At 36.0% G+C, this 24,247-nt stretch overlaps 5 protein-coding genes across 12 annotated transcripts; 3 read left to right on the forward strand and 2 right to left on the reverse strand.

Annotated features, from left to right (window-relative positions):
* LOC18606833 (vacuolar protein sorting-associated protein 25) lies at nucleotides 448-3,455 on the reverse strand. 4 transcript variants are annotated; one of them, XM_007040668.2, is made up of 7 exons: nucleotides 3,380-3,455; nucleotides 2,605-2,712; nucleotides 1,971-2,110; nucleotides 1,697-1,750; nucleotides 1,513-1,601; nucleotides 1,329-1,404; nucleotides 448-745 (listed from the first exon to the last, which is right to left on the reverse strand). In XM_007040668.2, exons 2-7 carry the CDS (start codon nucleotides 2,661-2,663, stop codon nucleotides 624-626), a joined length of 540 nt encoding a protein of 179 aa, XP_007040730.2. In that variant the 5' UTR covers nucleotides 2,664-2,712; nucleotides 3,380-3,455; the 3' UTR covers nucleotides 448-623. The 4 variants fall into 4 exon arrangements, with proteins under 4 accessions (XP_007040730.2, XP_007040729.2, XP_017972291.1 ...); XM_007040667.2 differs by having other exon boundaries at nucleotides 2,605-2,706; nucleotides 3,380-3,442; XM_018116802.1 differs by lacking the exon at nucleotides 448-745 and adding an exon at nucleotides 951-1,190.
* On the forward strand, nucleotides 3,575-6,622 carry LOC18606834 (signal recognition particle receptor subunit beta). Of its 2 annotated transcripts, none has more exons than XM_007040670.2 (7): nucleotides 3,575-3,696; nucleotides 4,146-4,360; nucleotides 4,957-5,039; nucleotides 5,278-5,364; nucleotides 5,532-5,680; nucleotides 5,797-5,928; nucleotides 6,208-6,622. In XM_007040670.2, the coding sequence occupies exons 2-7, from the start codon at nucleotides 4,180-4,182 to the stop codon at nucleotides 6,395-6,397; spliced, it is 822 nt and encodes a 273-aa protein (XP_007040732.2). In that variant the 5' UTR covers nucleotides 3,575-3,696; nucleotides 4,146-4,179; the 3' UTR covers nucleotides 6,398-6,622. The 2 variants fall into 2 exon arrangements, with proteins under 2 accessions (XP_007040732.2, XP_007040734.2); XM_007040672.2 differs by having other exon boundaries at nucleotides 3,582-3,696; nucleotides 5,535-5,680.
* On the forward strand, nucleotides 7,066-12,146 carry LOC18606835 (phosphomevalonate kinase). Of its 2 annotated transcripts, XM_007040673.2 has the most exons (10): nucleotides 7,066-7,278; nucleotides 7,432-7,582; nucleotides 8,070-8,167; nucleotides 8,388-8,497; nucleotides 8,586-8,638; nucleotides 8,794-9,174; nucleotides 9,827-9,931; nucleotides 10,468-10,695; nucleotides 11,025-11,147; nucleotides 11,633-12,144. In XM_007040673.2, the coding sequence occupies exons 1-10, from the start codon at nucleotides 7,271-7,273 to the stop codon at nucleotides 11,897-11,899; spliced, it is 1,524 nt and encodes a 507-aa protein (XP_007040735.2). In that variant the 5' UTR covers nucleotides 7,066-7,270; the 3' UTR covers nucleotides 11,900-12,144. The 2 variants fall into 2 exon arrangements, with proteins under 2 accessions (XP_007040735.2, XP_017973406.1); XM_018117917.1 differs by lacking the exon at nucleotides 7,066-7,278 and having other exon boundaries at nucleotides 7,418-7,582; nucleotides 11,633-12,146.
* On the reverse strand, nucleotides 12,783-15,071 carry LOC18606836 (pentatricopeptide repeat-containing protein At1g31920). 2 transcript variants are annotated; one of them, XM_018117916.1, is made up of 2 exons: nucleotides 14,351-15,070; nucleotides 12,783-14,216 (listed from the first exon to the last, which is right to left on the reverse strand). In XM_018117916.1, the coding sequence occupies exons 1-2, from the start codon at nucleotides 14,402-14,404 to the stop codon at nucleotides 12,816-12,818; spliced, it is 1,455 nt and encodes a 484-aa protein (XP_017973405.1). In that variant the 5' UTR covers nucleotides 14,405-15,070; the 3' UTR covers nucleotides 12,783-12,815. The 2 variants fall into 2 exon arrangements, with proteins under 2 accessions (XP_017973405.1, XP_017973404.1); XM_018117915.1 differs by having other exon boundaries at nucleotides 12,783-15,071.
* Nucleotides 18,294-24,133, forward strand: LOC18606837 (extra-large guanine nucleotide-binding protein 3). 2 transcript variants are annotated; one of them, XM_007040676.2, is made up of 9 exons: nucleotides 18,294-18,555; nucleotides 19,498-20,633; nucleotides 20,759-20,896; nucleotides 21,172-21,276; nucleotides 21,356-21,535; nucleotides 22,081-22,258; nucleotides 22,557-22,804; nucleotides 23,004-23,176; nucleotides 23,378-23,972. In XM_007040676.2, exons 2-9 carry the CDS (start codon nucleotides 19,671-19,673, stop codon nucleotides 23,970-23,972), a joined length of 2,580 nt encoding a protein of 859 aa, XP_007040738.2. In that variant the 5' UTR covers nucleotides 18,294-18,555; nucleotides 19,498-19,670. The 2 variants fall into 2 exon arrangements, with proteins under 2 accessions (XP_007040738.2, XP_017973240.1); XM_018117751.1 differs by having other exon boundaries at nucleotides 18,299-18,555; nucleotides 19,375-20,633; nucleotides 23,378-24,133.

A 24,247-nucleotide genomic window follows, 5' to 3' on the forward strand; every position in this document is an offset into this window, starting at 1 on the left:
ATTTTTACTATTTTACTTTGTTAAAAATTTGACACACAACTGCAGACCCTCGGTAACAAGTTTTTTTAATCAAATTTAGGCTTTAAGCATCTCTATTTGCAAGAATACATCCCATTTTTTTTCCCATTTTTAACATAATAAACATATTGTGGGATATAAATTTCCACCTAATAACTAAGATAAGTGAAAGTATTTGAAGTTGAAATCAAACTCTAACTATATTACGTCCTAGCTTTAATCCTAATTAATTGTTTCATATGCTCATTAGTCAACTTTTAAAGTAAAATTTGTTTCATCAGTCAACTTTGAGTCCTATTTTTTTACAAGGCAAATTTTGAGATAAAATCATAATTTTCTATGTTAATTTTGTGAAATTATAAACTAAAGAAGTTATATATTTATTCATTAAACAACAATTCCTCCATCTTCTTAAGGAAAAAAAGAATCGCTCCACACTAAATGTTAAATAAACATTCCATCAGACAAATTTCACTGCTTTCTGTTTTTCATTTCGAGTTTCAGTTACAAGCACAATGCTGGGTTTTGATTGAAGTACTGATGATCAATAGGCTGCCTTGTCTGCCACACTCAATAGGCTGTATTTGAATGCCTGGTTTAAAACATTATACAGAGAATTTCACACCTTCATCATCAGCTGAAGTTCCCTTAAAAATTGCAAGCTTCCCCTTTTGTTCTAGTATTTTCAAAGCTCGCATTAAAATCGTGCGATCTATCCCATGAAGCTCTGTGGTAAAAAATAAGGGAGAGATTGTGATTAGTAGCATGTAATGTTTAGGACATAAATTTCCCCAAGTAGGTGAGTTTACACGTTAAAGATGTGTGAATAAGTGTATATGGATTATGATACATGCTTTTTTCGTTTTTGGTTGGGGGAGAGGCTCGTTATGGAGAGGGAGAATTACCAACCATAAAAATAAACAAAAACTTTTACATAAAAAGCTTATTCTTTTCCAGCATTGCTATTTAGATGAAAAAAAGAAGTTCGGTAAAAACTTATTTATGCCCTAGGTGGGACTTGTGGATCTATAATATGTCCACTCTCCTTGCATTAGAAACATTTATCAACACATCCAGCATGCAATTTGAACGACATATATTTCCAGGGCACATGCAGCTGATAGATGCTTTCCTTCTCCACACACCACCACAAGTCTGACCCTCTCCTAAAACTATGGAAAGGAAAATAAATAAAAAGAAGAAAAAAGAATCATCTCCGATAACACTCACACTATTATATAGGTGGCACAATTTTCCAAAATCATTTACTAATTTGCTTCATCTAAGCATCAAATGAAATGTACATTTACCTGTTCCTCGAGATTCAATCCCTGAACGTATTTCCTCAACAGTCATAACACTGTCCTCAAAGCCATTATCTTTCACCTAATAACATATGCAAACATATTAGAAAATAATGATTGGAACATGCCATCTACTTATTAACAGTTTATTACTAGAATAGCCAAAAAAAAAAAAAGAAGATTAACTCACAAAGTTTAAAATAATGCCAGCCCAATCTTGAATTCGGTGCCAAAGGATAAGACATTTCCTATGTCCTTTATCCAACCATTCTGCACGTCCTGTTGCATCAAAATTAAAGTTTAAGAGCTTCCAATGAAATTAAGGATGTTGTAGCATAATCTTGTATTAGTCAACCAGCAGAACCAGAAAAGACCTTCTGAAACCAAGGCTGAGAAGAATGCCTCCCTGGCTTCATGACTGAGAGTGCCTGCAGCAGACCAAAAAAACAAGAGGAATAACAAGACTTGAAAAAAGTGCAGGCAATCCTCAAAATGCAAAACAGAAGAAATATCTTCATTTTTTATATATTACTCATGAAAATCACGTAGACAAATGCTCTAAGCAAAAATCTGGTTGTAAGACAAATGCATCTTTAGAAATCTAATCACTGAGATGGCTTAACTAGAACTTAGAGAAACAGGTCTTACGTTCAATCACAGGATTTGAGAACAGAGGAAATTCTTCCTCAAGCCCAATGATAAATAGCTTCTGAGTTCTGCAGTAATCCAGAATAAGATCCTTCCAAAGTTGTACCTGTTTCTCACGAGTCTCTCTCACCGGCTGCAAACTGCAGAAATATGTGAAAATCGATCCCAATTATTAAAAAATAAATACTCACAATGGATAATGAATATCACACTGAAAATATCACAATAACAAGGATGATGATAATAATGAAACTTTTGATCTCCACTTCTACATCATCTTCTAGGAAGGTGTTCAAATGGAAGAAATATTAAGCATATGCAGATGCAATTTATGATAAACCAGTTTAACAGACGGGAACCAATATTTTCCATGAAGTTCTAGAGAGAAGATTGAAATAAAAAGAGTTGAAAAATTGGAAGAAATATAAAGTATATACAGATGCAACTTAATAAATATTTGTAATAAAGCATCCAACTTATCTTCACAGATGAGGATCAATCTTTTCCATGAAGACCTAAAATTATATTCTTCATTGCTTAAAAAGAGTGACTAGAAGTAATAATAGATTGTTCATAGTTTTGCTAGAAAGTGAATAAAGAAAAAACAGAAAAGACAAAAAGAAAAGGAGAATACGTGAAGTATGGAGGATAGTTGAAGAAGTGGGGAAGCTTGAAATCACCCAATTTCTGCATCTCTCATGCTCCTTTTACAATAGATGTCACATAAAAAGCATATCTGTAACTACAGGGGAAAAAGAAGGGGAAGAAAGGGAATCGGGAGAGAAAATATTAGCAGCAGCATAACATTAAAGGGTCCCAACTGCGTTCAAATTGTCAAAAACATCCTTACTAACAAGAAACAGCTAACGTCAATAAACAAAAATCAAAGAAACAAGAAAAAGAGAGAACAACAACAGTGAAATCCGGTAGAGAAATCAAAGATCAGTTGCAAAATTATCAAAGCATGGGACTCAAATCTTCCCTATCGATGGCATTCAATAATAGTACGACGTTTGATGGCATATTTGGGGGCATTAGTACCCAAGAAATAGAGAGCAGAAAAACATAAGATGGAATTATAGAACATTCATTGTACATTTAGAAAGAAACGATATCCAACACCTTGCATAGATATCATAGATGATAAACCAAGGGCAAAGACCCAGTAATATACTAATGATCAAAAGCTTGTTAATTAACTAAAATGGAATAAACAGCCACTAGTAAACAACAAGGTGAAGCTGATAAAGGAATGAAAAGGACCCCTTTTCAATTATATTCAAATCGAATTCATAAAAGAAAACAAGCAAACAGATTTGGGTTTGATTCGTATAAATTCTCAAATTTCAAATTTCTGAATATGTGGGTTCTTAACCATCAAACAAGAGATAAATTGAAGAAAATTATACCTGACCGGGAAGAGAAAGTTTTCAGCTTTCTGGTCGAGTTCTTTGATGTTTGCCAATAAGTCTGTTTTTCTTCTTCAGTCAAGTTTTATAAACACGTTTTTTTAAGCTCAGTTGTGTTTTACCGTTAGATTTAGTACTTTGATTCTGAACCGTTGGATGCAATTTAAATGAATAAAAAAACCCTTCTTTTTTGACTTTTTCTGTTTCCTCTCTTAGTTTTCACATCTCTCTCACTCTCTGGTTCTTGGCTCTTCTAACAGCAAAAAAATTAAAGAAATCATTTCTCTTTTATTTTTGAGAAGAGAGATACGTTAAAGGTGCGTAATTTACTACTCAGGCATCTGAATTCTATTTGATTGAAATCGTGAGTTGATAGTCAAAGTTGGGATCTTTTCATGAGGTTAAACTAAAATTTGCTCATTTTTTAGATTTGGGTTCTTTCTGTTCACTCTTGAAAATGTTTTGAATCATAATTTTGCTAGTTCTTGTTCTACTGAATCAAAAATTTTGAGTATCAAAGTCTCTACCTTTTTTCTTTTTTCTTTTGCTTTCAATTTCCAGCAGAATACAAGAGAAAAGAGCACTCAAAATTCAAACTTTAGAATGTTAAACATTGAATCTCTCTTGGTTTAAAAGACTTAGAAAGAAAAGAATAATGTGCCACGGTGGACCCTTGAACAGAACAAACTTTCTTGTTATTTTAGAATCTCTTAATTCAGGATTCAAGAAAGAACTGATTTTTGAATCTGGGTTTTACGTGTTCTAGGTTTTGATATCCCATAGAACTGGAAATTCAGGCGATGGAAGGGATGGAACAGTGGAAGGATCAATTAGAGCAGTTGAAGAGTCAATTGGAGCCATGGAAGAATCAATTGGAGCAGTGGTTGCATCAAGCAATTGAGTATTTGAACCAAATACCCCCGATTCAACTTTATGCTGCTGTTGCTGTCTTGCTCGTTTCTACCCTCTTGCTTTTGTCCTGTAAGCCCGCATTGCTTTATAACTATTAATCTTGGAATAAGAGTGCTGTTTATTCTTTTTTGAAGAATTAGTTTGTAGTATTTCCTTAGTTTTCAGATTTTTTTCTTGGTTATATGCGTTTTAGAATTTTGAAATGTCATTCTTTTCTGATAGGATAAGTAACTAGAAACATTTTTCTTGAAAAAAATATGGTTTTGTTTATTTATTTTTTATATTTTATGTGTGAAATTTTTGGGTTTTTTAAGTCAATAATTGGTTTAACTAAATGGATGCTTGTTAGATTTGGTCAGTTGCTCAAAGCATAAGCATCGAGATTATCATCTTCATTAAAACATATTTACACTGAATATAAAGCTACAAGATGTTATATTGGAGTGCCTTACCGTGTTTTTTAATTTTATGAATTCCTGTTGAGCAAATATGTCAGTATAATCCTATTAGGTTGCAATGGCTTCGATAGATGTCTAGATCTTTACATGATTTTGCATTCTATGATTTTTGTTATGAGGTGCTTTTCTTGATATATTCAGTTTACTTATTGGAGTGTGAACTTTTAGTTATATTTACTAATCTTTTTCTCATTCTTTGTCTCACAGTCCACTTGTTCAAACGCACAAAATCTAATAGCATTGTACTCACTGGCCTTAGTGGGAGTGGAAAAACTGTTCTGTTCTATCAGGTATGCGGTACCATTATTTGCTTTTTTCCTTTTGAGAGTCTCAAAATCTGAAATATTAAATTCAAGTGTTACTTTGTTGGTTGTGCATGTTATACCAAATTAAGCAAAGTTGTCCTGTTAGCTGCCAAATATACAATGTACTACTAAGACATATGTATTCGGTGACATTGGTTTTTAGCATAATTAAAATGCCGAGTGATGTGTTGTCATAACTTTCTTGACATGATTTCTGTGCCAGCTTCGTGATGGTTCCTCACATCAGGGCACTGTTACGTCCATGGAACCAAATGAGGGCACTTTTGTGCTAAATTCAGAAAGTTATAAGGTAATTCATCTAAACTTGGTTTTCTAAGATTACTTTACACTTTCTGTTTTTCTACTATGTATAGGGGTTAAGCAGTCTTATTTCATTCTGTGTCATCAATTTCGGCTCTTAGATCATTTTATTCAATTGAACTTATACACACCCTTTTTTGTATCTATTCTTGACAGAAGGGCAAAACCAAGCCTGTCCATCTTGTTGATGTTCCTGGGCATTCTCGTCTGCAGCCCAAACTGGATGAGTTTTTGCCTCAAGCAGCTGGCATTGTGTTTGTTGTTGATGCTTTGGAGTTCTTACCAAACTGCCGTTTAGCTTCAGAGTAAGAATAAACCATAATAATGCACACTCTACACTTGCAAGTCTCTTCCTTCCTCCCCCACCCCACTTTCTGATTACTGTGAAGGATTTAGATGCAATATTGCTTTTGTGCAACAGGTACCTGTATGATATTTTGACCAAGGCAAGTGTGGTCAAGAAGAAAATTCCAGTTCTTATCTGTTGTAATAAAACCGATAAAGTGACAGCACATACCAAGGAGTTCATCAGAAAGCAAATGGAAAAGGAAATGTATGGCCTCGAGTTCATTTCTCTCTACATATTCAATGTTTGCTTAGTTATCTTCTTCTGCAATATCCCCACATATGCAGCCCTCTTAATCTCCATAAACCCCTTGCTATAGCTACTCTGCAAGAGATTACTTTTTATAGATTGAAACTTACAATGTCCTGCTTGCATAAACACATGTGTATTTATGCATTCTCTCTAATTTTTAGGGAACTTGTGATCTTTCCCATAGGTCGTTCATTATTATATACTTAATTTTGTGCCTTTTTTTCCATTTTATAGTGATAAACTGCGGGCGTCAAGAAGTGCAATATCAGCAGCTGATATTTCAAATGACTTCACTCTGGGGGAACCTGGAGAAGCATTTGCATTCTCTCAGTGCAGAAACAAAGTTACCGTCGCTGAAGCTTCTGGTTTGACCGGGGAAGTAGCACAAGTAGAACAGTTTATCAGGGAACATGTAAAGCCATAGGCTAAAGGCATTCTGCTTCGTTCATGTCTCTGTAAAACTCTCTTTGAAAGCTGGTTTGGATATTCCATCTTGAACGTTGAAAGAAGGCCAAAGAAAACCATTGAACTTATAAGAGAAAAGAGGAGAGGAAAACTTAGATGTGAACTAATTTACAATATTGTTTTGGATTAGATGTGAATGTGATTGCCAACAAATTATTATACTTCTATTAACTTTTAGAATTCTTTCTTTCTTCTTCATCTGTGATTGAAATGAATCAAAAAATTGTAACCAACAAGCATTTAAGCTACGGGATTATCAACAATTTTCAAGAAAACTATAATTTTTTTTTAAAAAATGAAAAACACAATAAATTTGAATCTATCTGAAAGTGATTATGAACTGATTATCATATTTCTGTCAATACCCAAAGTTTGACTTCATCCACCCAAATCATCATTTCTAGGGTTTTTTTTTCCTTTTTTTTTTTTTTTGCCAAAAGAGATTTCCATTTTGGTCTAACTTGCAAGGCGGAATTTTTAGTGAAAATAATTATAGCTTTAATAAAATATCCTTTTTTTTTGGAAAAAAAACTCAATTTTTCCTAAGTATGAGTCGGGTGGGTGAGTGGGGCCCACTGGATATGGTTCTCAACGTCAAAGGCGAAACACTTTGAATGTGTTGTGCTGACTGCTGAGTTAGTTCTTCTTGTCGTGTTTGTTGATTACTGAGTTACCGAATCTCAGAGTCAAGCTTCCCAGCTCTTCCCGGCGCTTAGCATTTCCCTCTATAAAAATTCTCTCCTTCCTTTCTAAACCTCTCAAATTTCTTTAATTTTTTTGTATTAATTTAAATACCCAGTTTTCAACCTCCAAATCCTAATCGTTGGCGACAATGGAAGTGTAAGTTTAACTTCATTCGACTGAAATTTTGTTAATTTGGTTTAATTTCTTGTAGATTAGCAAGAATTATGAAAAGGGTAGTTGCAATTCTGCTTTAAATCATTCCTATGATTTAAGCCTAGTTAATTTTGGTTTATTAATGGTGATTTATAGAGTTGCTTCTGCTCCGGGGAAGGTGTTGATGACTGGGGGGTACTTGATTTTGGAGAGGCCAAATGCTGGGATTGTTCTGAGTACAAATGCCCGTTTTTACGCTATTGTGAAGCCAATTCATGAAGATGTCAAGCCTGAAAGCTGGGCATGGGTAAGTTTTTCCTTTGATTTCCATGCTTCTATTGAGTTTTTTTTTCTTTTTATTTAGTTTGCTATAGTTCCTTTCATTTCTATGCTTTTATGAACTCCGCGAGCTGCTATGAATGATCATCACATGTTCACTTGAGTGTAAATAAGGAAATCTGACACTGAATTATAAAGCTAACCCAATTAAATGAACACGTGTCAAAATTCCATGCTCGCGGAGTTTTTAAACTTCACTGCTGGTGCATAGGATAATGGTGATCCCTTTGCTTAATGTGATTCCCATTTCTAGGTGATGGTTCAAGTGGCATACTTCATTACTGCTGAAATTCTCGTATTTTTCCTCAATGTGGAAACCAGAGGCCCTATAGTAGTTTTCTTGATTACTTTAATCAGCAATTTACTAAATGCTATTGTAACTTTCACTGGATGAGTGTGCTTTACTTATGAAGAAACTTTTGGTCTGAACTCTTGTCCTCTATATCCTATTTCAGGCATGGACCGATGTCAAACTAACATCTCCTCAGCTTTCCAGAGAAAGCACATACAAATTGTCTATGAAGCATTTAACGCTTCAGTGTGTCTCTTCAAGGCAAGGTTTCATCATATGATGGAAGTGTGTTTTCTCTTGCATATCTATATTGCATCTTTTTTTGAGTTTGAAGGACATTAGAGAAAGCTTCAGTAATTTCAGTGAACCTTAGTTATTCCTTAGTTCTTTTTGTTCCAACAATTATACCAAGTTTAAGTCAAATTATTAGAGCAGCACTGGGTTGTTAAGTTGTTTTACTTATTTTGGCATATACTTCCAGTGAATCAAGGAACCCTTTTGTAGAAAATGCAATTCAATATGCTGTAGCAGCTGGACGTGCAACTCTTGACAAGAATAAGAAGGATGCATTAGACAAACTACTCTTACAAGGTAATGTTTAATGCTGCATTTTTTTTCTCTTGTTTGAATGGAAACCATAACTTAGAAATCTAATTTTGGAACTTAATTAATCATGCAGGTCTTGATATCACAATCTTAGGTTGCAACGACTTTTACTCTTATCGGAATCAGGTATTTTACCTTTTCTATTTAATACTTTCTTTATAGAATATATCTCTTGAAATGTGCATTTACTACTTATTTATTATGGCATGTAAATTCTAGTAACCATTGCCCATTCTTTTATGTAAGTACTACAATATAAGCTGCAATGTATTCTTCTACAGATTGAAGCTCATGGACTTCCTTTGACACCAGATGCGTTGGCTGCTCTACCACCTTTTACATCAATTACTTTCAATGCTGAGGAATCAAATGGAGGAAATTGTAAACCTGAAGTTGCGAAAACTGGATTGGGTTCATCAGCAGCAATGACAACTGCTGTAGTTGCTGCTTTACTTCATTACCTTGGTGTTGTTAACCTTTCCGCCTTGTCTGAAGATCCACACCAGCAAAATTCCATGGATCTTGATGTCGTGCATATGATAGCTCAAAGTGCCCATTGTATTGCCCAAGGAAAAGTTGGCAGTGGCTTCGATGTGAGTTCTGCAGTCTATGGGAGTCAGCGTTATGTTCGTTTTTCACCAAAAGTGCTTTCTGCTGCTCAGGTCTCTCTCTGTCTCTCTCTCTCTCTCCTCCTTTATGGTTGGGAGTAAGGAATAATGTCCAATGGGAAAGATCTCAATACATCTCAATCACCAGAATAGGAATTCCAAAGCTCTTTGGGCAATCAGCCTGTGGTGGTACATATAAAACTTGTGCAACCATGTTTTTGAAAGACCGCCCTAGATCATATAGGTGTGATAAATACTAGGTGTATGAGTTGAACATTTAATGCTATTGCAATGCTGCTTGTGGGTCACCACCTAGTCTGTTTCTCATAGATAAATATATGGCTTTTTGATATTTTTATATTTTGTATAAATGCACAAAGTAACTGGCCCACTGAAAAGAACGCATGCAAACATTTCTCCCTTGTATTTGATTTTTCCTAATAGGTTGCTTTATTTGCTACCTTATCAAATTTTAACCACTTATTGGACATATTAAGGTCTATATAACTCAGGCTTGGTTAAGGCTTTCTTGCCGTTAGATTACCTTGTTCTCAAACAAGTTTCAGTTGCCCTATTTTTGGTGCTATATCATTTAGGAGGGTAGAATACTTCCACAAACATCTTATATTGACATTGAAAAAACAGTAGACTCAAATTTTAGTGACTTTTATAGGGATTCTTTGTAAGATCTCTTGTAATGTTGCAGGTTGCAGTGCAAGGAATGCCATTAGAGGAAGTCATTGGCAACATTCTAAATGGAGAATGGGACCATAAGAGGACTAAATTCTCTTTGCCACCATTAATGACACTTGTAAGCATTATGAGTTTCATCATTCACCACTTAAATTATAATGCTTTCGTGAGCATATATGGTATGCTCTCTATGTGATTCTGCTTAATTAATTAAATCTTCTCAGCAAATTAGCTCCTTGTTAGTTATTCACTTACCAGGTATAGGAGTTATCAACTCACTCCTTATTACTTTCTTACCTTGTATTTTTCTGCTTTATTTTCTGTCAAAGCTAGCTTTTACGTATTTTTAGGTGCCAATGTTATTTGTGAAGAGTAGGTCAGGATAAAATCCCTAAATGGTTCTTGTACTTCTTGTACATATGCATAATTATTGAAGTGAAGATGTAGTGGAACAATCACATAGATCTGGATATCAATATGGGCAAAAGGATGATCGGAAACTGAATCTAGAAACATTACTCAATCTTATTCATTCTCTTCTTTTTTTTTTTTCTTTTTTTGAAGAAATGAAAGGTGGCTTGTAAATCTTGTTAAAATATTTTCGTTAGCAAAAGCAAGTATTCTATAGTCACAAGGATTGTTGTGCTGTCACAGTTACTAGGAGAACCCGGAACTGGTGGATCATCGACACCATCAATGGTAGGTGCTGTTAAAAAATGGCAGAAGGCTGATCCTGAAAAATCCCAAGAAACATGGAGAAAGCTGGCTGAGGCTAATTCAGAACTTGAGAAACAACTCGACATGTTAAGCAAATTAGCCAAAGAACATTGGGATGCTTACAAATGTGTGATTGATAGCTGTAGCAGGCTTAAACCAGAAAAGGTATGTTCTCAGACTACTCCCCTAGCACTCAAGAAAACAACAATAAAATATAATTTCCTAGTGACGCTTTTACTGAAAAAAATGAACATTTTGTCTTTCTGGATTGCACTCATAGCAAGAAAAAAATTGAATATTTGTCATACCAATTATTCGGAGTAGTCACTTGCTCAGGAAGATTCTCTATTTCTGAAGATAACACCACTGTACTCATACCAAACTATTGTTTGGTTAAATTGTCTTGTCAAATACTAGTACCTTCCTCCATTATGCTCTCTTTCCTTCCAAATGTTGATTTTTGAGATGGTCTCTTAAACCAATTGCATGGACAGTGGATGGAGGGAGTTACTGAGCCAATCAAAGAAGCAGTTGTTAAAGCATTGCTACAGGCAAGGGATGCTATGCTTGGGATCAGAAATCACATGCGACAAATGGGAGAGGCAGCAGGCATTCCGGTAGGTTATTGTCTCTTTGATTTGATGCTTGCTTCTTTTCATCTAGTCATTCTTTTTCTTTTTCCATATTCTCATAAAATGTCCATGTTTAAGCATTTGCATATTTGTTAAAATGTAGAATAAATAGCAAGAGGTTGAATTTTTTTTATCCTTTTTTCATCTGATTTATTAAGAGGTTAATATTGTTGGCATGCAAAAGCTTGATTGATTTAACTTGCTAGATCCTAAATGGACTATCCTCTTTTTTATTTTGGGATGCTCCAAAAAACTTGTTCCTTATCAAAAGTCAAAGGCTAATTATTAGCAAACTTTTCAACAACACCTGTTAAAAATTTATCAGATACTTCTCAAAAAAAAAAAATTATCAGCTAAGGAGTAGGGATATACTTCTTTGATGGGTTCCAAAATGTTGTGTTATCATTTTAGTTTAGTGCATTACCTTCAAGTTCTACATCCTGTAAAAATTTTTGAATTTAAAATTGCAGATAGAACCCAAATCACAGACTCAACTTTTGGATGCTACTATGAATATGGAAGGAGTTTTGTTGGCTGGGGTTCCTGGAGCAGGTGGATTTGATGCAATCTTTGCTGTTACCTTGGGGGATTCCAGCAGCAATGTGACAAATGCATGGAGTTCACACAATGTCCTGGGCTTGTTAGTTAGGGAAGATCCTCAAGGTGTTTCTTTAGAAAGTGGTGATCCACGAAGCTGGGAAATTACATCTGGGGTTTCTTCAGTCCATATCAAGTGAGCTTGATTTCTTTTTTGTATTTGATGAGTTAGGAATGCCATATTAAAATTTGGTGGAAAATGTGATTTCCTACAGAAATTGTACTTTGTTTTGGAGATTGATTTAATTGGGGAAGGGTTTTAAATCGACAGATAAAGCCTCCTCTAAAAAAATCAACTGTCATACATTTAAGTTCCTTGAACAATGAATACATAAAATAAGAAAAAAAAATATCCTTCCCACAATTGGGAAGGGTTCATCTTGCTTACTTTTTCTTGAACAATGTTTGACATTTTAGCAGGAGATCATGTTGTTTCATCAGGGAGCTCCTTATTGAATGCAATCATTGGCACTATAACCTTCTGTGGACATCCTAAACAAAAAATATCGGCAAATCTAAGCTTGTGTTAATCTCCTTAATAGTTTTCCATACTGTTTAGAGATGGTCCCAGAATTTTTCACTGCAGAACTTGAGCAACTAGTTGAGATGGGAGGCTATAATCAGCTTCTGAATTTCAAGTTTGTTTAGCAATATTTTTGGTGTGCAGACCATCCAATGATCTCTACTTCATGCATAAGGCTAACCCGGATTTGCAACATGAGCAAAGGTCCTATCTGCACCTTAAAGTTTTGTATAGTTAGGTAATAGCACATCCTGAACAACTTTTGTAGTGATTGCTTCCAGGCTTGGTTCACAGTCTTCAAAACTCTGCCATTATCCTCATTATTCTGAAACGGTTCTCAAAACTCTGAAATTATTATCTTCATTATTCTGAAACACAATCTTTTAGCAAGAAAAGATGTGGTTAAAACAACTTCTGATTTATGTTTCTTCAGTCTTTTGTAGAACAATTTACTTTTTTATCGAGTTTGTATAGAAGGAAATAGCATTTCAAGGCAGAGGGAAGGAAATGATGATGATGGGAATTTTATCATTTCACCGGTAATCCCTACAAGAACAAGTGCCATCTTTAAAATGGTGGAACCGATTACGATCTCTTACTGTAATTTCACGTTCATAGATGAGGGATATTAGTTTGGTATACGTATGACAGTCATTGCACATCCTGAGGTTTCTAGCTATTCTTATAGGAGAACCCTGAGATGTATGTATGAGCGCAAATGCAATTGCTAACTTCTGACTATGGCCTTTCAATCTCTGTCTCTTCTCTTCTTCATCTACATCAAGCAATACCTGTGATGTATCTGGGGAATAACCTTCAAATTTTAGCTGCCATTCCATCTGGTGAATCATCTCGTAGACACTTACGCATTGAGGATGAGACGTGTCTTGTGAAACAAACTTGTGGATTCTTCTCCCCACCTCAACCAGGCTAAAACCTGGCACCTGGTGCAAACCCTTTCTCGCCATTTCCACCCGAATTTTAGCCACCTCCTGCCACCTTTGAGCTCGTGCATACATATTTGATAGTATCACATAGTCACCAGGATTTTGTGACTTTGACTGGAAAAGATGCTTAGCTGCAATCTCTCCTATTTCCAAGTTACAATGAACTCTACAAGCACTGAGAAGGCTCCGCCAGACCACATCATTGGGCTTGATAGGCATGCTCTTGATAAATTCAAGAGCTTCATTGATCATCCCAGCTTTTCCCATGAGGTCTACCATGCAACCATAATGCTGAACTGTTGGTGTTATACCATGCTCAGATTTCATTCTGTCAAAGCATCGGAAGCCCTCATCAACAAGGCCAGCATGACTGCAAGCACTTAATACACCCACGTAGACAACATCATCCGGGTCCAGACCATCTTTGAGCATCTCTGAGTATATCCTTAGAGCTTCCGCACCATGTCCATGCATGGCAAGTCCTGAAATCATTACAGTATAGGACATTTGGCTCCTGTTGCCCATTTTCCGAAAGAGTGATAGACCTTTCTCCAAACACCCGCATTTGACATACATGTCCATCAAGGATGTCTGTACTATAACATTGAGTTCACTAATGTTCCTCAGCAAGGACCCATGTGTGCACTTCCCCAAATCAAGAGCACCCAAATGAGTACAAGCAGAGAGCACAGTAACCAGTGTGCTTTCTTCAGGCCTCCAACATCCCTCACTACTCATGTTCCCAAACATCATCAAGCACTCGTACCATTTTCCAAAACTAGCATGTGCTGCAATAATAGCACTCCAAGAAGCAACACTCTTTTGATCCATTTGCTCAAAGATTGCACAAGAATGTTCTATCTCCCCACATTTGCCATACATATTGATCAAGCTGTTCTGCACATACAAATCGCTTTCAAGGCCAAGCTTAAATGCATGCCCATGAATTTGCTTTCCTTCTTCTTGTGCCTGTAAACAGGCACATGCCTTGAAAAGAGCAGGATAAGTGAAATTATCAGGCTCAACTCCTTTTTCAAGCATCTCATAATAAAAAACTAAAGCTTCCTCAAAGGTCATGTCTTTGACATGAGCTCTAATCATGGTATTGAATTCAAAAGTACCCGGTTCATCAATTTGTTGAAAAATTGAACAGGCATAGTCCATGCTACCACCATCTGAGAGGGCACACGCAGCCACTAGATTGCTTGCACAAAAGGAGTTCCAAAAGAAACCCCACTTGACGATCTGGGCATGAGCTTGCCTGAATTCTTCCATGTTCTTGCACCTCTTCAGGATAGAAAAGCACTCTTGCTCCTTCAACCTCAAACTCAACTCTGGGCTTTGTGGTGGATCTGCAGGTAGTGAAAAGAACTTGGTTTGCTGAAGGACTGAAGTCCCAGGCATCCTGTTATCTACATCATGGTTTACCAATCTAAACTGCCATATGGAATAATATGAGAACCATAACCTTCTTTTCAACAACAATCAAATTTCCATGTAAAAGAGGGACAGAAATTAGAGGAAAAAAGTGAAGAAAACAACATTGATGATAAAAAAGAGATGGGAAAATGACAATGTGAAATTTATGACCTTTGGTGCTAGCAAGGAGATCGGCAAAAGTGACAGAATTTGAGATTATGGTATTTAGTGATCTCAACTTGAGAAACACAGCTTGAAGTTGGACTGAAATCAGAACAAAAGTGAAACGAGAATGAATTTGCAGCAGCTTTGGAAGTAGTGTGAGAAGAGTTTATTAAAGGAGTTTGAATGTCATCCATGGGATTGAAAAGAGAATCCCAGCCAGGGAAGTATAGGTCAGATTATGGGACGAGTAGATTCTGGATAGGATAATGTTTGGGAAGACTTTGGCTTCATTAGATTCCTTCTTCGAGTTTTCAGGGGCCTATCATATCTTGCCATCTCAGCACTATGGACCTATAAAACAACAACCATACGTCTGAAGGTAAAAAAAACATATAAACCTGTGAATATGCTCCTGCCCCATGGTCACCTCAACTAAGAAAATATCAGCATGTTTCACTGCAAGAACAATCAGTTAATTTAAGGATGTTTCCCTGCACAAACCTTGTTACACTTCTGCAAAATAAATAGTTCAATCTTGTGTAGGAATTGAGGCGATCATAGAGCAGCAGGAGCATAGTATTCAAGCATTAAAATTAGAAGGAAAATTTATCTTAAAAAAATAATAAAAGTAAAAATGAAAGACACAAGCTTGATGCTGATCTAAATAACTTACAAACTTTAGGCTTAGTTAATCTTGGACCAGGAGAACCCAAAAGCGTGGAATATAAATTGGGTTTGGTGTTCAAATCCCATACATGCTTAGGCTAAGATTTTCAGCCCATTAACCTCTAGGAGTCAAGATCCTGAAGGCTTGGGCCATGGCAGCCGCGGTAGCCCTAGCTGACGTTTTGGTGAACACTAGGATAACTGGCTTAGAACTAGGAACGAATTAACCTTCAAAATGATTGATCCAATTCTGAATGGTTCACATCAAATGTGACGGGTCTAGGATACCTGGTTTGTTGGAGAGAAGGCATTGGTCGAGTATTGACCGTACAATAGCAGGAGGCCAGGAGCTGAGCCGCATCGATCCCTCCATTTTTTTTTTGGGACCCTTTACATTCTGAATTCTCTGCATGCATTCATGTTCATGTGCTGATAGTAGGTAGCAGAAATGATTATTACCATCCTGCATTGCAAGGACTTAGAACTCCCTCCTCTTTTTTTTCGTTTTCTTTTTATTGTTTCCATAATCAAAGATTCCAATTTAAAATTTTCAAATCAGAAATAAGGAGTCGATACTATTGAACTATTGTTTTCACAGAGAGCAATGATTGTACAACCTTTTTCTTTATGTGTATATATTGCTTCAATTCCTTGGTTTGGCTCGAATCATATTGATACCTAGTTTCACCATCTCCATAAAAGTACAATGCATTTCATTTTTAAACGTACTAAGTTTGTATCCTTAGACAGTGTTACAATAGACCGTGGAATAGATAAATATAATTTTTTTTAACGACTCGTAAGATATTTTATATTGTATAAATATTTTTTTAAAATGCTTGAAATAGTGGAATATATTTTCATACTCATGACACTAAGAGAAAAAGACTAAACCTCTAAAAGAATCCTAGAAAGCAACAGCAAATGGGGTCATCCTCAAAAATATTTGCCAGCGGTAGATCTCCCCATAAGGTTTGTCCACCCGGAGGCTCCAACCCGACCATCTGACTATGATTCTAAGCTAAAACCATTGTATAAAAAAAAAAAGGAAACAATAACAAATTAAAAGTGTTTAAATACTTTAATTAAGCTGTAAGAATTCTCGAACCCCAACAACTTGAAGAAGAAGAATAAAATTGTTTTGACTCAAAAATGGCAAAGAACAAATCGAGAAAAAATGGTTTAGGTTTAGATTTAGGTCAAAGATTTAGGCTAGTTGGAGCCTTGGGTGCTTTCATGGGTCGTTGCATAAAAATATGAAAACCATGCCCTTTTCTTGAAGCAAATCAAAAGGCTGTGTTTGATGAAATGGACTAGGCGAAAAGGGTGACCAAACCCATAGTCAAGGGAATGACATGTTACCACGAGATGTAAAGACAAAGAAAATGGTCCCAAACCAATGATAAAATACCAGTGCAGCACCCCAATAAACCCTGACTGTCTTTGTTTGTTGGGACACTTCAGATCACATTTTCCTTTTTCATTCAATGGTCCCCATTTCACATTAATTACCGTCCTCTCTCATGTCCCCTTTGCCAATTTGTATTCATTGACTATCATATTTGACATTATTAATTTTCTTTACCTTTTAAAAAAGGAAAACTATGTACTATTATATACTATTTTTTTTATATTTATATTATAATTTTTCTAAAAAATTTAATATAGAATATATTAATATCAAAAATTTTATTTTATAATTTTATAAAAATTAAAAAGATACAAACATTTAAGAACAAGTGGGCTATCCATTTGTTTATGGTCAAACTCAAAGTGGCATACCTTTTAGAAAATAAAACATTGCCTCACTCTAGTACTGCTCCCTCCTTCACTTGCATTATCCAAGGTACTTTCAACTTTATTTTTCCTTTTTTTCTTTTTTCTTTGCAATTTTAGACTTTATATATATATATATATATATATGACGAATATGATATTTTTTATATTGATTTCATTAAAATTAAAAACGAGGTTAAAATTCAGACATTAAAAGTTAAATTTTATCTTTTTTTTTGTATAAGAAATAAAAATATATGACTAAAAAAATTCAAATATATTTACTACTATAATTGTCCCTTTTCTTTACACATGGATGCACACAAACACTTATATATAAAGAATGGAAATTATAAAATAATTTTATTTAATTTATTTTTTAACAATAATAGGTCGAATAAAATATTTTATTTTATTATTTATATTTTAGGTTGAAAGAAAGAGAATTCAATTTTTGCTATTTTGAGTAGAGTTTAAATATATTATTTAAGTCAAATGATTGGATATTTTAATATTTGTATGAATTATTGGACGATATAAAATATAAATTTATTTATTTTCCTATGGTTAACTATTATATGTTTTTTGTCATTATATAAAAGATCACATCATGTAAAATTGATTGCACGAAATATAATTTTAAATATCTTACTTATAAATTATGAAATTATAAAGGCCATATCAGGATCGAGCCCGGTCCCATCCAGGTCTAACCTGGCCCATACCTGAACCACAATTTCAACGCCCCCCCAAACAAGAAAGATGGAGGAGTATCTCCCACGCTCCTAAGAAGCGCGTGACCCAACAAGCCTCCGGAGAAACAAATATCTTGGTCGTGCGGTTCGACATCACTTCCACCAAACGCGCGAACGATACGAGAGTGAAAATCAACCCCCACACGAGCTCACAACACCGTAACTACTCATACTACTGTGTAAAGAAAATAAACCAAAAAAAAAAAAGAAAGTGGGGCCCACGTTTCTCTCTCCCTCTCTGCCTGTAGTTTTCACCGTCACCGTATCATCATACTCTCTCTCTCTCTCTCTCTACAGTTCTCTCTCTACAAATGGCTTTCTCTTTTTTGTGCAGAGGGGCTTTTAAAGGTTTAGTAAATTTTCCATCTGGGATTTCCTTTCTTTGAGTTCTTCAAAGCACAGAAACGAAATAATTCAAAGAAGCTCAGAAAGCAAAGAGCTTTTCTAGTTTTCTTCTCCTTCTTTAAGTTTCTTACTCATAGATTTTTGAAGCCGGGCTTCTTTCTCTCTGAGATTTACTTTCAGTTTTTGTCCTCTTCTTTCAGGTATCTTTTCTCTCTTGACTTTCCCATTTTCTTTCTACACTTTGCTTTTATCTCCAATCACTTTAGAAAGTGGCAAGATGAGCTCAAAAAAGGGTATTTTATCATATTCTTTTTGTTTTGATCCCTTTTTGCTGTGCTTGAATGAGCCTTGGTTTTTCAGCTCCTAGGGGTTTTTTTTCTTTTTTTTTTTCTGGGTCTGGTATACTACTATATTTGTTTGACCCTGATATTTCAATGTTTGGACAAGTATAAGTGGCTTTTCCTGTGTCTTGAAGCTTCACGAGCTCATATATGACTGCTAAAGTTTTTGACTGTTGACTGATTCAATTTTGTTGTTCTAATTTTCTTTTATTGTGCTAGTTTTAGCTGAAAAGACTTGCAAGGCTCTCAAATATTTAATTTTAGTTCATATTCAGCTTGAAATGTCTATTGTTTGACTATGAGTAAATTCAATCTTACTTCTCTCTCTCTCTCTCTGGCTTTCTTTTAGTTAAAAATGTCCTATATTTTTAACATGAATCTGTGTTATTTGACTATTATTTTAACAATATTGTATGGCTTTAGTATATTGTAGTTAAAAGTCTTCTCCTGGACTTATAAGTTGGAATGCCCTTTAGTTTCGATTTTAATTTTTCTTATCTGACAGCCAATTGGTTTAGTTAGTTGCTTACCAGGAGACTAAATGTTTCAGGCTTTCAGCTATATGTAGGTCAATTGAAATTTTTAAAAAATGCCAACATATGCGGTGAATATGCTTTTGCTTCATTTAATTCGGGTCAAATGATTGATCTTTTCCAATTTATCCTTTCAAACTTGAAGGCTTTCATAGGTTGACAATTTATATGTTGAATTCTGGTTGTGCGGTGGCTATTTCTGGTTTCATTTCAAGTAAGCATCGCAAAAGGGCCCCAAGAATTCACTGTTCTGGTGATTGCTTTCCAGGTAATTTGAGTTGCAAGTTATCTTCTCATGTTATTCTGTCAGAAGCTACGAGGATGTCCAAGCTAATATCTGAATGTTAAAGAGCATAGTTGGATCAATATGGCTAATACTTGAGAAATTGTAGCTTGAGACTCTAGCCCGGCATATAGCACTTTGGTTTTATATTGGAAGAAATGGAGCAGAAGGAGGGTGAGAGTTGGAAAGAATTGGTCAGAAAGATGCTTCCACCAGGTGCCTCTCTCCCAGAAGATTCATCAGAGCTTGATTACTCTATAGCTATGGAGTATAAGGGTCCTCCAGTTGCTTATGAAGTACCCAGAGTTGAGCCTCTTGATGTAAATTCACGTGCTATTCCTACTGCAGAACCACTATCGGAGTCTCAAAGGTCAGTTGCTAATGCTGGTCCCCCAGTGATTGAACCGATCCCCTTACCAGTTTCTTATATTGCTGGTGTCACAAGTCCGCCTACTCAGAGTCCAAGGGTTTCAGCAAGCTCTGAGTCAGTAGTGTCTGTGTTGCAAAACCCTGATTTTTCTTCAGCTTCTCCTTCAGCTTCTCCTGGTTCAGTTCGCAATCCTCAGAGTAATCCTCCCAAACAAGTTAATGAAGTAAAGAGAGTGCCAGTTGTCACATTTAATACAGTTGAAAGGTCAGAGAGGAAAGAGGTGGATTTGGAGAAGCCAGTTTTTCCTGAATATGTTGGGGTTTCAAAAGAAAAGAAGAAAAAAAGAAGAGTTTGTTATCGTTGTGGTAAGAGAAAATGGGAAACCAAGGAATCATGCCTGGTTTGTGACGCTAAGTATTGCAGCAATTGTGTGCTTAGGGCAATGGGCTCAATGCCTGAAGGACGGAAATGTGTGACATGCATTGGCCAGCCAATTGATGAATCAAAGCGGTACAGACTAGGTAAACATTCTAGGCTCTTGTCCCGATTACTCAGTCCTCTGGAGGTAAAACAGATCATGAAAGCGGAGAAAGAATGTTCTGCTAATCAGCTCCGACCAGAGCAGCTAATTGTGAATGGATTTCCGCTAAAGCCAGAAGAGATGGCAGAATTACTTGGATGCCCTTTACCTCCTAGGAAGTTGAAGCCTGGTAGATATTGGTATGACAAGGAATCTGGTCTCTGGGGAAAGGTAAGTTCGTATTTGTGATATGGTATTTTATATTTCACTTGGCCATCTGTAATTGAACAAATAAGAATGGTAAACATCCAGAAGGTGGGGACTTGATTTGATCACCTCTTCTTATTGATTTGCAGGAAGGAGAAAAACCAGATCGGATTATTAGTTCAAACTTAAATTTCACTGGGAAGCTTATGCCTGATGCAAGCAATGGCAATACTGAAGTCTATATCAATGGTCGGGAAATTACGAAACTTGAATTGAGGGTGCTAAAGGTAATATATAAAAGCTATTATCCAAGTAACTTGAATTTGTAAAATCATTAATTTCCCTTGTTGATTCTTTATCATAACCATTTAGAAGTAACAGATTCTTTTTAAGAAACACTAAAATGTCTCACTCTTCTGTATTATGCATTTTCTTTTTGACATCTTAGTATCTGTTTAGCATCAGCATCTGATAAAATGTGAATGGGAATAAAATGTTATATCAAAGGCATTTCTTCATTTTATTTTAATTAATTATTGATGTATCCCTTCATTATTTTCAGTTGGCAAATGTGCAGTGTCCACGTGACACTCATTTTTGGGTCTATGATGATGGGCGGTATGAGGAAGAAGGTCAAAATAACATTAGAGGAAACATTTGGGAGAAGGTATGTAAACTTCCAACAGCCTAAATTGTGTCATGAGTATTCTATGTGATATGATTTGGATTTGGATTTTGCTAGACAGGCATCAACTCGTTTTGTCAGTACCTTGTTCTCTTTGCCTGTGCTCCATGGTCAACCTCAAGGACCAAGAGAGGAGGCTAGCAATTATACTACTGTTCCAAATTACCTTGAGCAGAAAAAAATCCAGAAGCTTCTTCTACTTGGGCTTCAGGGCTCTGGAACCAGCACCATATTCAAGCAGGTTTGGCCTTCTATTTGTTGCTAATTGACTATTTTATTCCAAAAATTATGCTGTATGATGCTATTCCAATTAAGTTTAAGATGCATGGAATATACAATTAACATCACTTGAGAAATTTATTGCCTAGATGGAAGTTGGCATGTATATCTTGCATGAACATGAAGAATGTCTGTTGTCCCATTCCACTAGTAGATGTGGAATAACTAAGGATGTGCAGTCTATGCAAACTTTAGAATTATGGTTTGGCATATAGTTCAACAATGTTTTTCCATGGCATGGGCTGGCTGTTTGGTGGGATATGAATAAACTGTTCTGAATTTCCTTTTTCCTTCTTGCTTTCTTGGTTTAGGAACAATTGGTCTTATGGTGTGTGGATGATTAAGCCTAGGGAAAATTCTCCATTGCTCTTAACTGATAAAATCCAGTGACTAGCATCTTCTAGAGAACTATGTCATTTACCAAATTCAGCATACAGAAGTAGTCGTTACTGTCTTTCCGTCCAGTTGATGCCATTTCTCTAATGTTCACTATGCATTATTGCACAGGCAAAATTTTTGTATGGAAATGGGTTTTCTGCAGATGAACTGCAGGATATCAAGTTGATGATCCAGAGCAATATGTACAGATATCTTAGCATATTGCTGGATGGGCGGGAGCGGTTTGAGGACGAAGCTATGTGTCAAATACGAGAACTAGGTTCCGATAATCAGAACTGTGAAGCAAGTAATGTTTGCCAACATCCAAACTTTTTCTGACTTTATATATAGTCTTGAGCTTAAGTAGAACTTGTTACTTCCAAATAAGACATTTTATGCCCTAGAGTCTTTCATGTGCAGACTGCTTTGTTCTGTTTTTTAAGTAGCAGAGAGGGAAGGGGGAAAAAGTTTTTGACATGTGCTTTGTAGAAGTTTAGTACATGATGATGCTTCAAAGGTCTCTCACAGTGGCCAAAAACAAAAAGAATCATTTAACATCATTGCAACTCTTTCAACTTATAAATGATACCTTAATCTTGTTACAGATGGAGAGGTCGATTTTGGTGAAACTAACCAGTGTGTCTATTCTATCAACCCAAGGCTAAAGCATTTTTCTGACTGGCTGCTGGACATTATAGCCACCGGGGATTTGGATGCATTTTTCCCTGCAGCAACACGTGAGTATGCTCCATTAGTTGAGGAGTTGTGGAAAGATCCTGCTATACAGCAAACATATAAAAGAAAAGATGAGCTTCACTTTCTTCCAGATGTTGCAGAGTATTTCTTAAGCAGGGTATGTCATCTTATTTTTTGTTGACTTTGTGGCCCCATGTTTTACATTTTATGTTGGATATATTGATTTCATTGTTGCCAAATTTTATTACTGTCATTTGATATTTCTAGTTATTCAACTCGAAGAAGATTCCAAAACAAGTGAACTCAATTCCACAGCAATATCTGTGGCTTATGTGATATGCTTTTGTTTCCTTCAGGCTGTTGAGGTGTCAAGCAATGAATATGAACCTTCTGATCGTGACATTCTTTATGCTGAAGGGGTCACCCAAGGGAATGGTTTGGCTTTCATAGAGTTTTCACTCGATGATCGTAGTCCAATGTCCGAAACCTACACAGACAATTTGGAAGCTCCCTCCCAGCCCCTGACCAAGTAATTCTTTCCTGTGATTCTGTTATTGTCGTGTATGAAAGATTTTCAGATTTGTTTCGGTATCATGTAGCTATCCACTATTCTGTTCTTTGTCAATAGGATACGTGTTTTTTCCTAATATTCATACTCGTACATATTTTAACCCCAAAGCATATGAGATCTTTAATCTCTAAGCTACTTTTGCATTTTTGCTATTTACAGGTATCAACTTATAAGGGTAAATGCAAAAGGGATGAATGAGGGGTGCAAGTGGGTGGAAATGTTTGAAGATGTCCGTGTGGTAGTCTTCTGTGTGGCACTTAGTGATTACGATCAGATGTGGATAGCTCCAGAGAGTAGTGGCAGTGGAGCACTACTTCAAAATAAGATGATGCAGACCAAAGAGCTATTTGAAACAATGATAAGGCACCCTTGCTTCAAGGAGACCCCTTTTGTGTTGATACTAAACAAGTATGATCTCTTTGAGGACAAAGTGAATCGGGTGCCCTTAAGCACTTGCGAGTGGTTCAATGATTTCAGTCCGGTGAGGCCTCTCCATAACCATCAGTCCCTGGCTCAGCAGGCTTACTTCTACATTGCAGTGAAGTTCAAGGATCTTTATGCATTCCTTACTGGACAGAAACTTTTTGTGTGGCAAGCTAGGGCAAGGGACCACCGGGTGACCATCGATGAAGCATTTAAGTATATAAGGGAGGTTCTCAAGTGGGAAGAGGAGAAAGACGAAAACTACTATGGAGGAGAAGATTCATTTTACAGCACGGACATCAGCTCCTCGCCATTCGTGAGGCAAGAATGATGTTGCATTTGGAATTTATTTGTATTCTTCCATATATAATGAAAGTTGTAGAACCCACAAGCGCTTGCCTCTATGCTCTATCAAATAAGGATAGCGGTTTGTAATTTTTTTTTTCTACAATTTCGAGTAAATGATATCGGCAAAGGTGTGTCAGGTTGATTCTTTTTCATGCGTGGTTCATCAGCTCGTTTCCCAAACTGCGATAGTCTTGCCTCAAGGTGAGATTTTGAAGGGTGTATCTGCACTTTTCTCAAATGCAACATAATATAAACCAC

The sequence above is a fragment of the Theobroma cacao genome, chromosome 3 (genome assembly GCF_000208745.1).
Source record: "Theobroma cacao cultivar B97-61/B2 chromosome 3, Criollo_cocoa_genome_V2, whole genome shotgun sequence".
Taxonomy (NCBI): domain Eukaryota; kingdom Viridiplantae; phylum Streptophyta; class Magnoliopsida; order Malvales; family Malvaceae; genus Theobroma; species Theobroma cacao.

Bases quoted from the DNA above. Each gene is read 5' to 3' on its own strand.
- LOC18606836 (XM_018117915.1), bottom strand. From the start codon at position 14,633: ATGCCTGGGACTTCAGTCCTTCAGCAAACCAAGTTCTTTTCACTACCT.
- LOC18606837 (XM_007040676.2), top strand. From the start codon at position 19,671: ATGGAGCAGAAGGAGGGTGAGAGTTGGAAAGAATTGGTCAGAAAGATG. The intron at 21,536-22,080 runs GTTTGGCCTTCT...ATTATTGCACAG, and splicing joins CCAGCACCATATTCAAGCAG to GCAAAATTTTTGTATGGAAA. The intron at 23,177-23,377 runs GTAATTCTTTCC...TGCTATTTACAG, and splicing joins CCCTCCCAGCCCCTGACCAA to GTATCAACTTATAAGGGTAA.
- LOC18606833 (XM_018116802.1), bottom strand. From the start codon at position 2,663: ATGCAGAAATTGGGTGATTTCAAGCTTCCCCACTTCTTCAACTATCCT. The intron at 1,602-1,696 runs GTCTTTTCTGGT...TTGATGCAACAG, and splicing joins CTCAGCCTTGGTTTCAGAAG to GACGTGCAGAATGGTTGGAT. The intron at 1,405-1,512 runs GTGAGTTAATCT...ATATGTTATTAG, and splicing joins CTGGCATTATTTTAAACTTT to GTGAAAGATAATGGCTTTGA.
- LOC18606835 (XM_018117917.1), top strand. From the start codon at position 7,418: ATGGTGATTTATAGAGTTGCTTCTGCTCCGGGGAAGGTGTTGATGACT. The intron at 9,175-9,826 runs GTCTCTCTCTGT...GTAATGTTGCAG, and splicing joins AAGTGCTTTCTGCTGCTCAG to GTTGCAGTGCAAGGAATGCC. The intron at 10,696-11,024 runs GTATGTTCTCAG...TTGCATGGACAG, and splicing joins GCAGGCTTAAACCAGAAAAG to TGGATGGAGGGAGTTACTGA.
- LOC18606834 (XM_007040670.2), top strand. From the start codon at position 4,180: ATGGAAGGGATGGAACAGTGGAAGGATCAATTAGAGCAGTTGAAGAGT. The intron at 4,361-4,956 runs GTAAGCCCGCAT...TTTGTCTCACAG, and splicing joins TACCCTCTTGCTTTTGTCCT to TCCACTTGTTCAAACGCACA. The intron at 5,681-5,796 runs GTAAGAATAAAC...TTTGTGCAACAG, and splicing joins AACTGCCGTTTAGCTTCAGA to GTACCTGTATGATATTTTGA.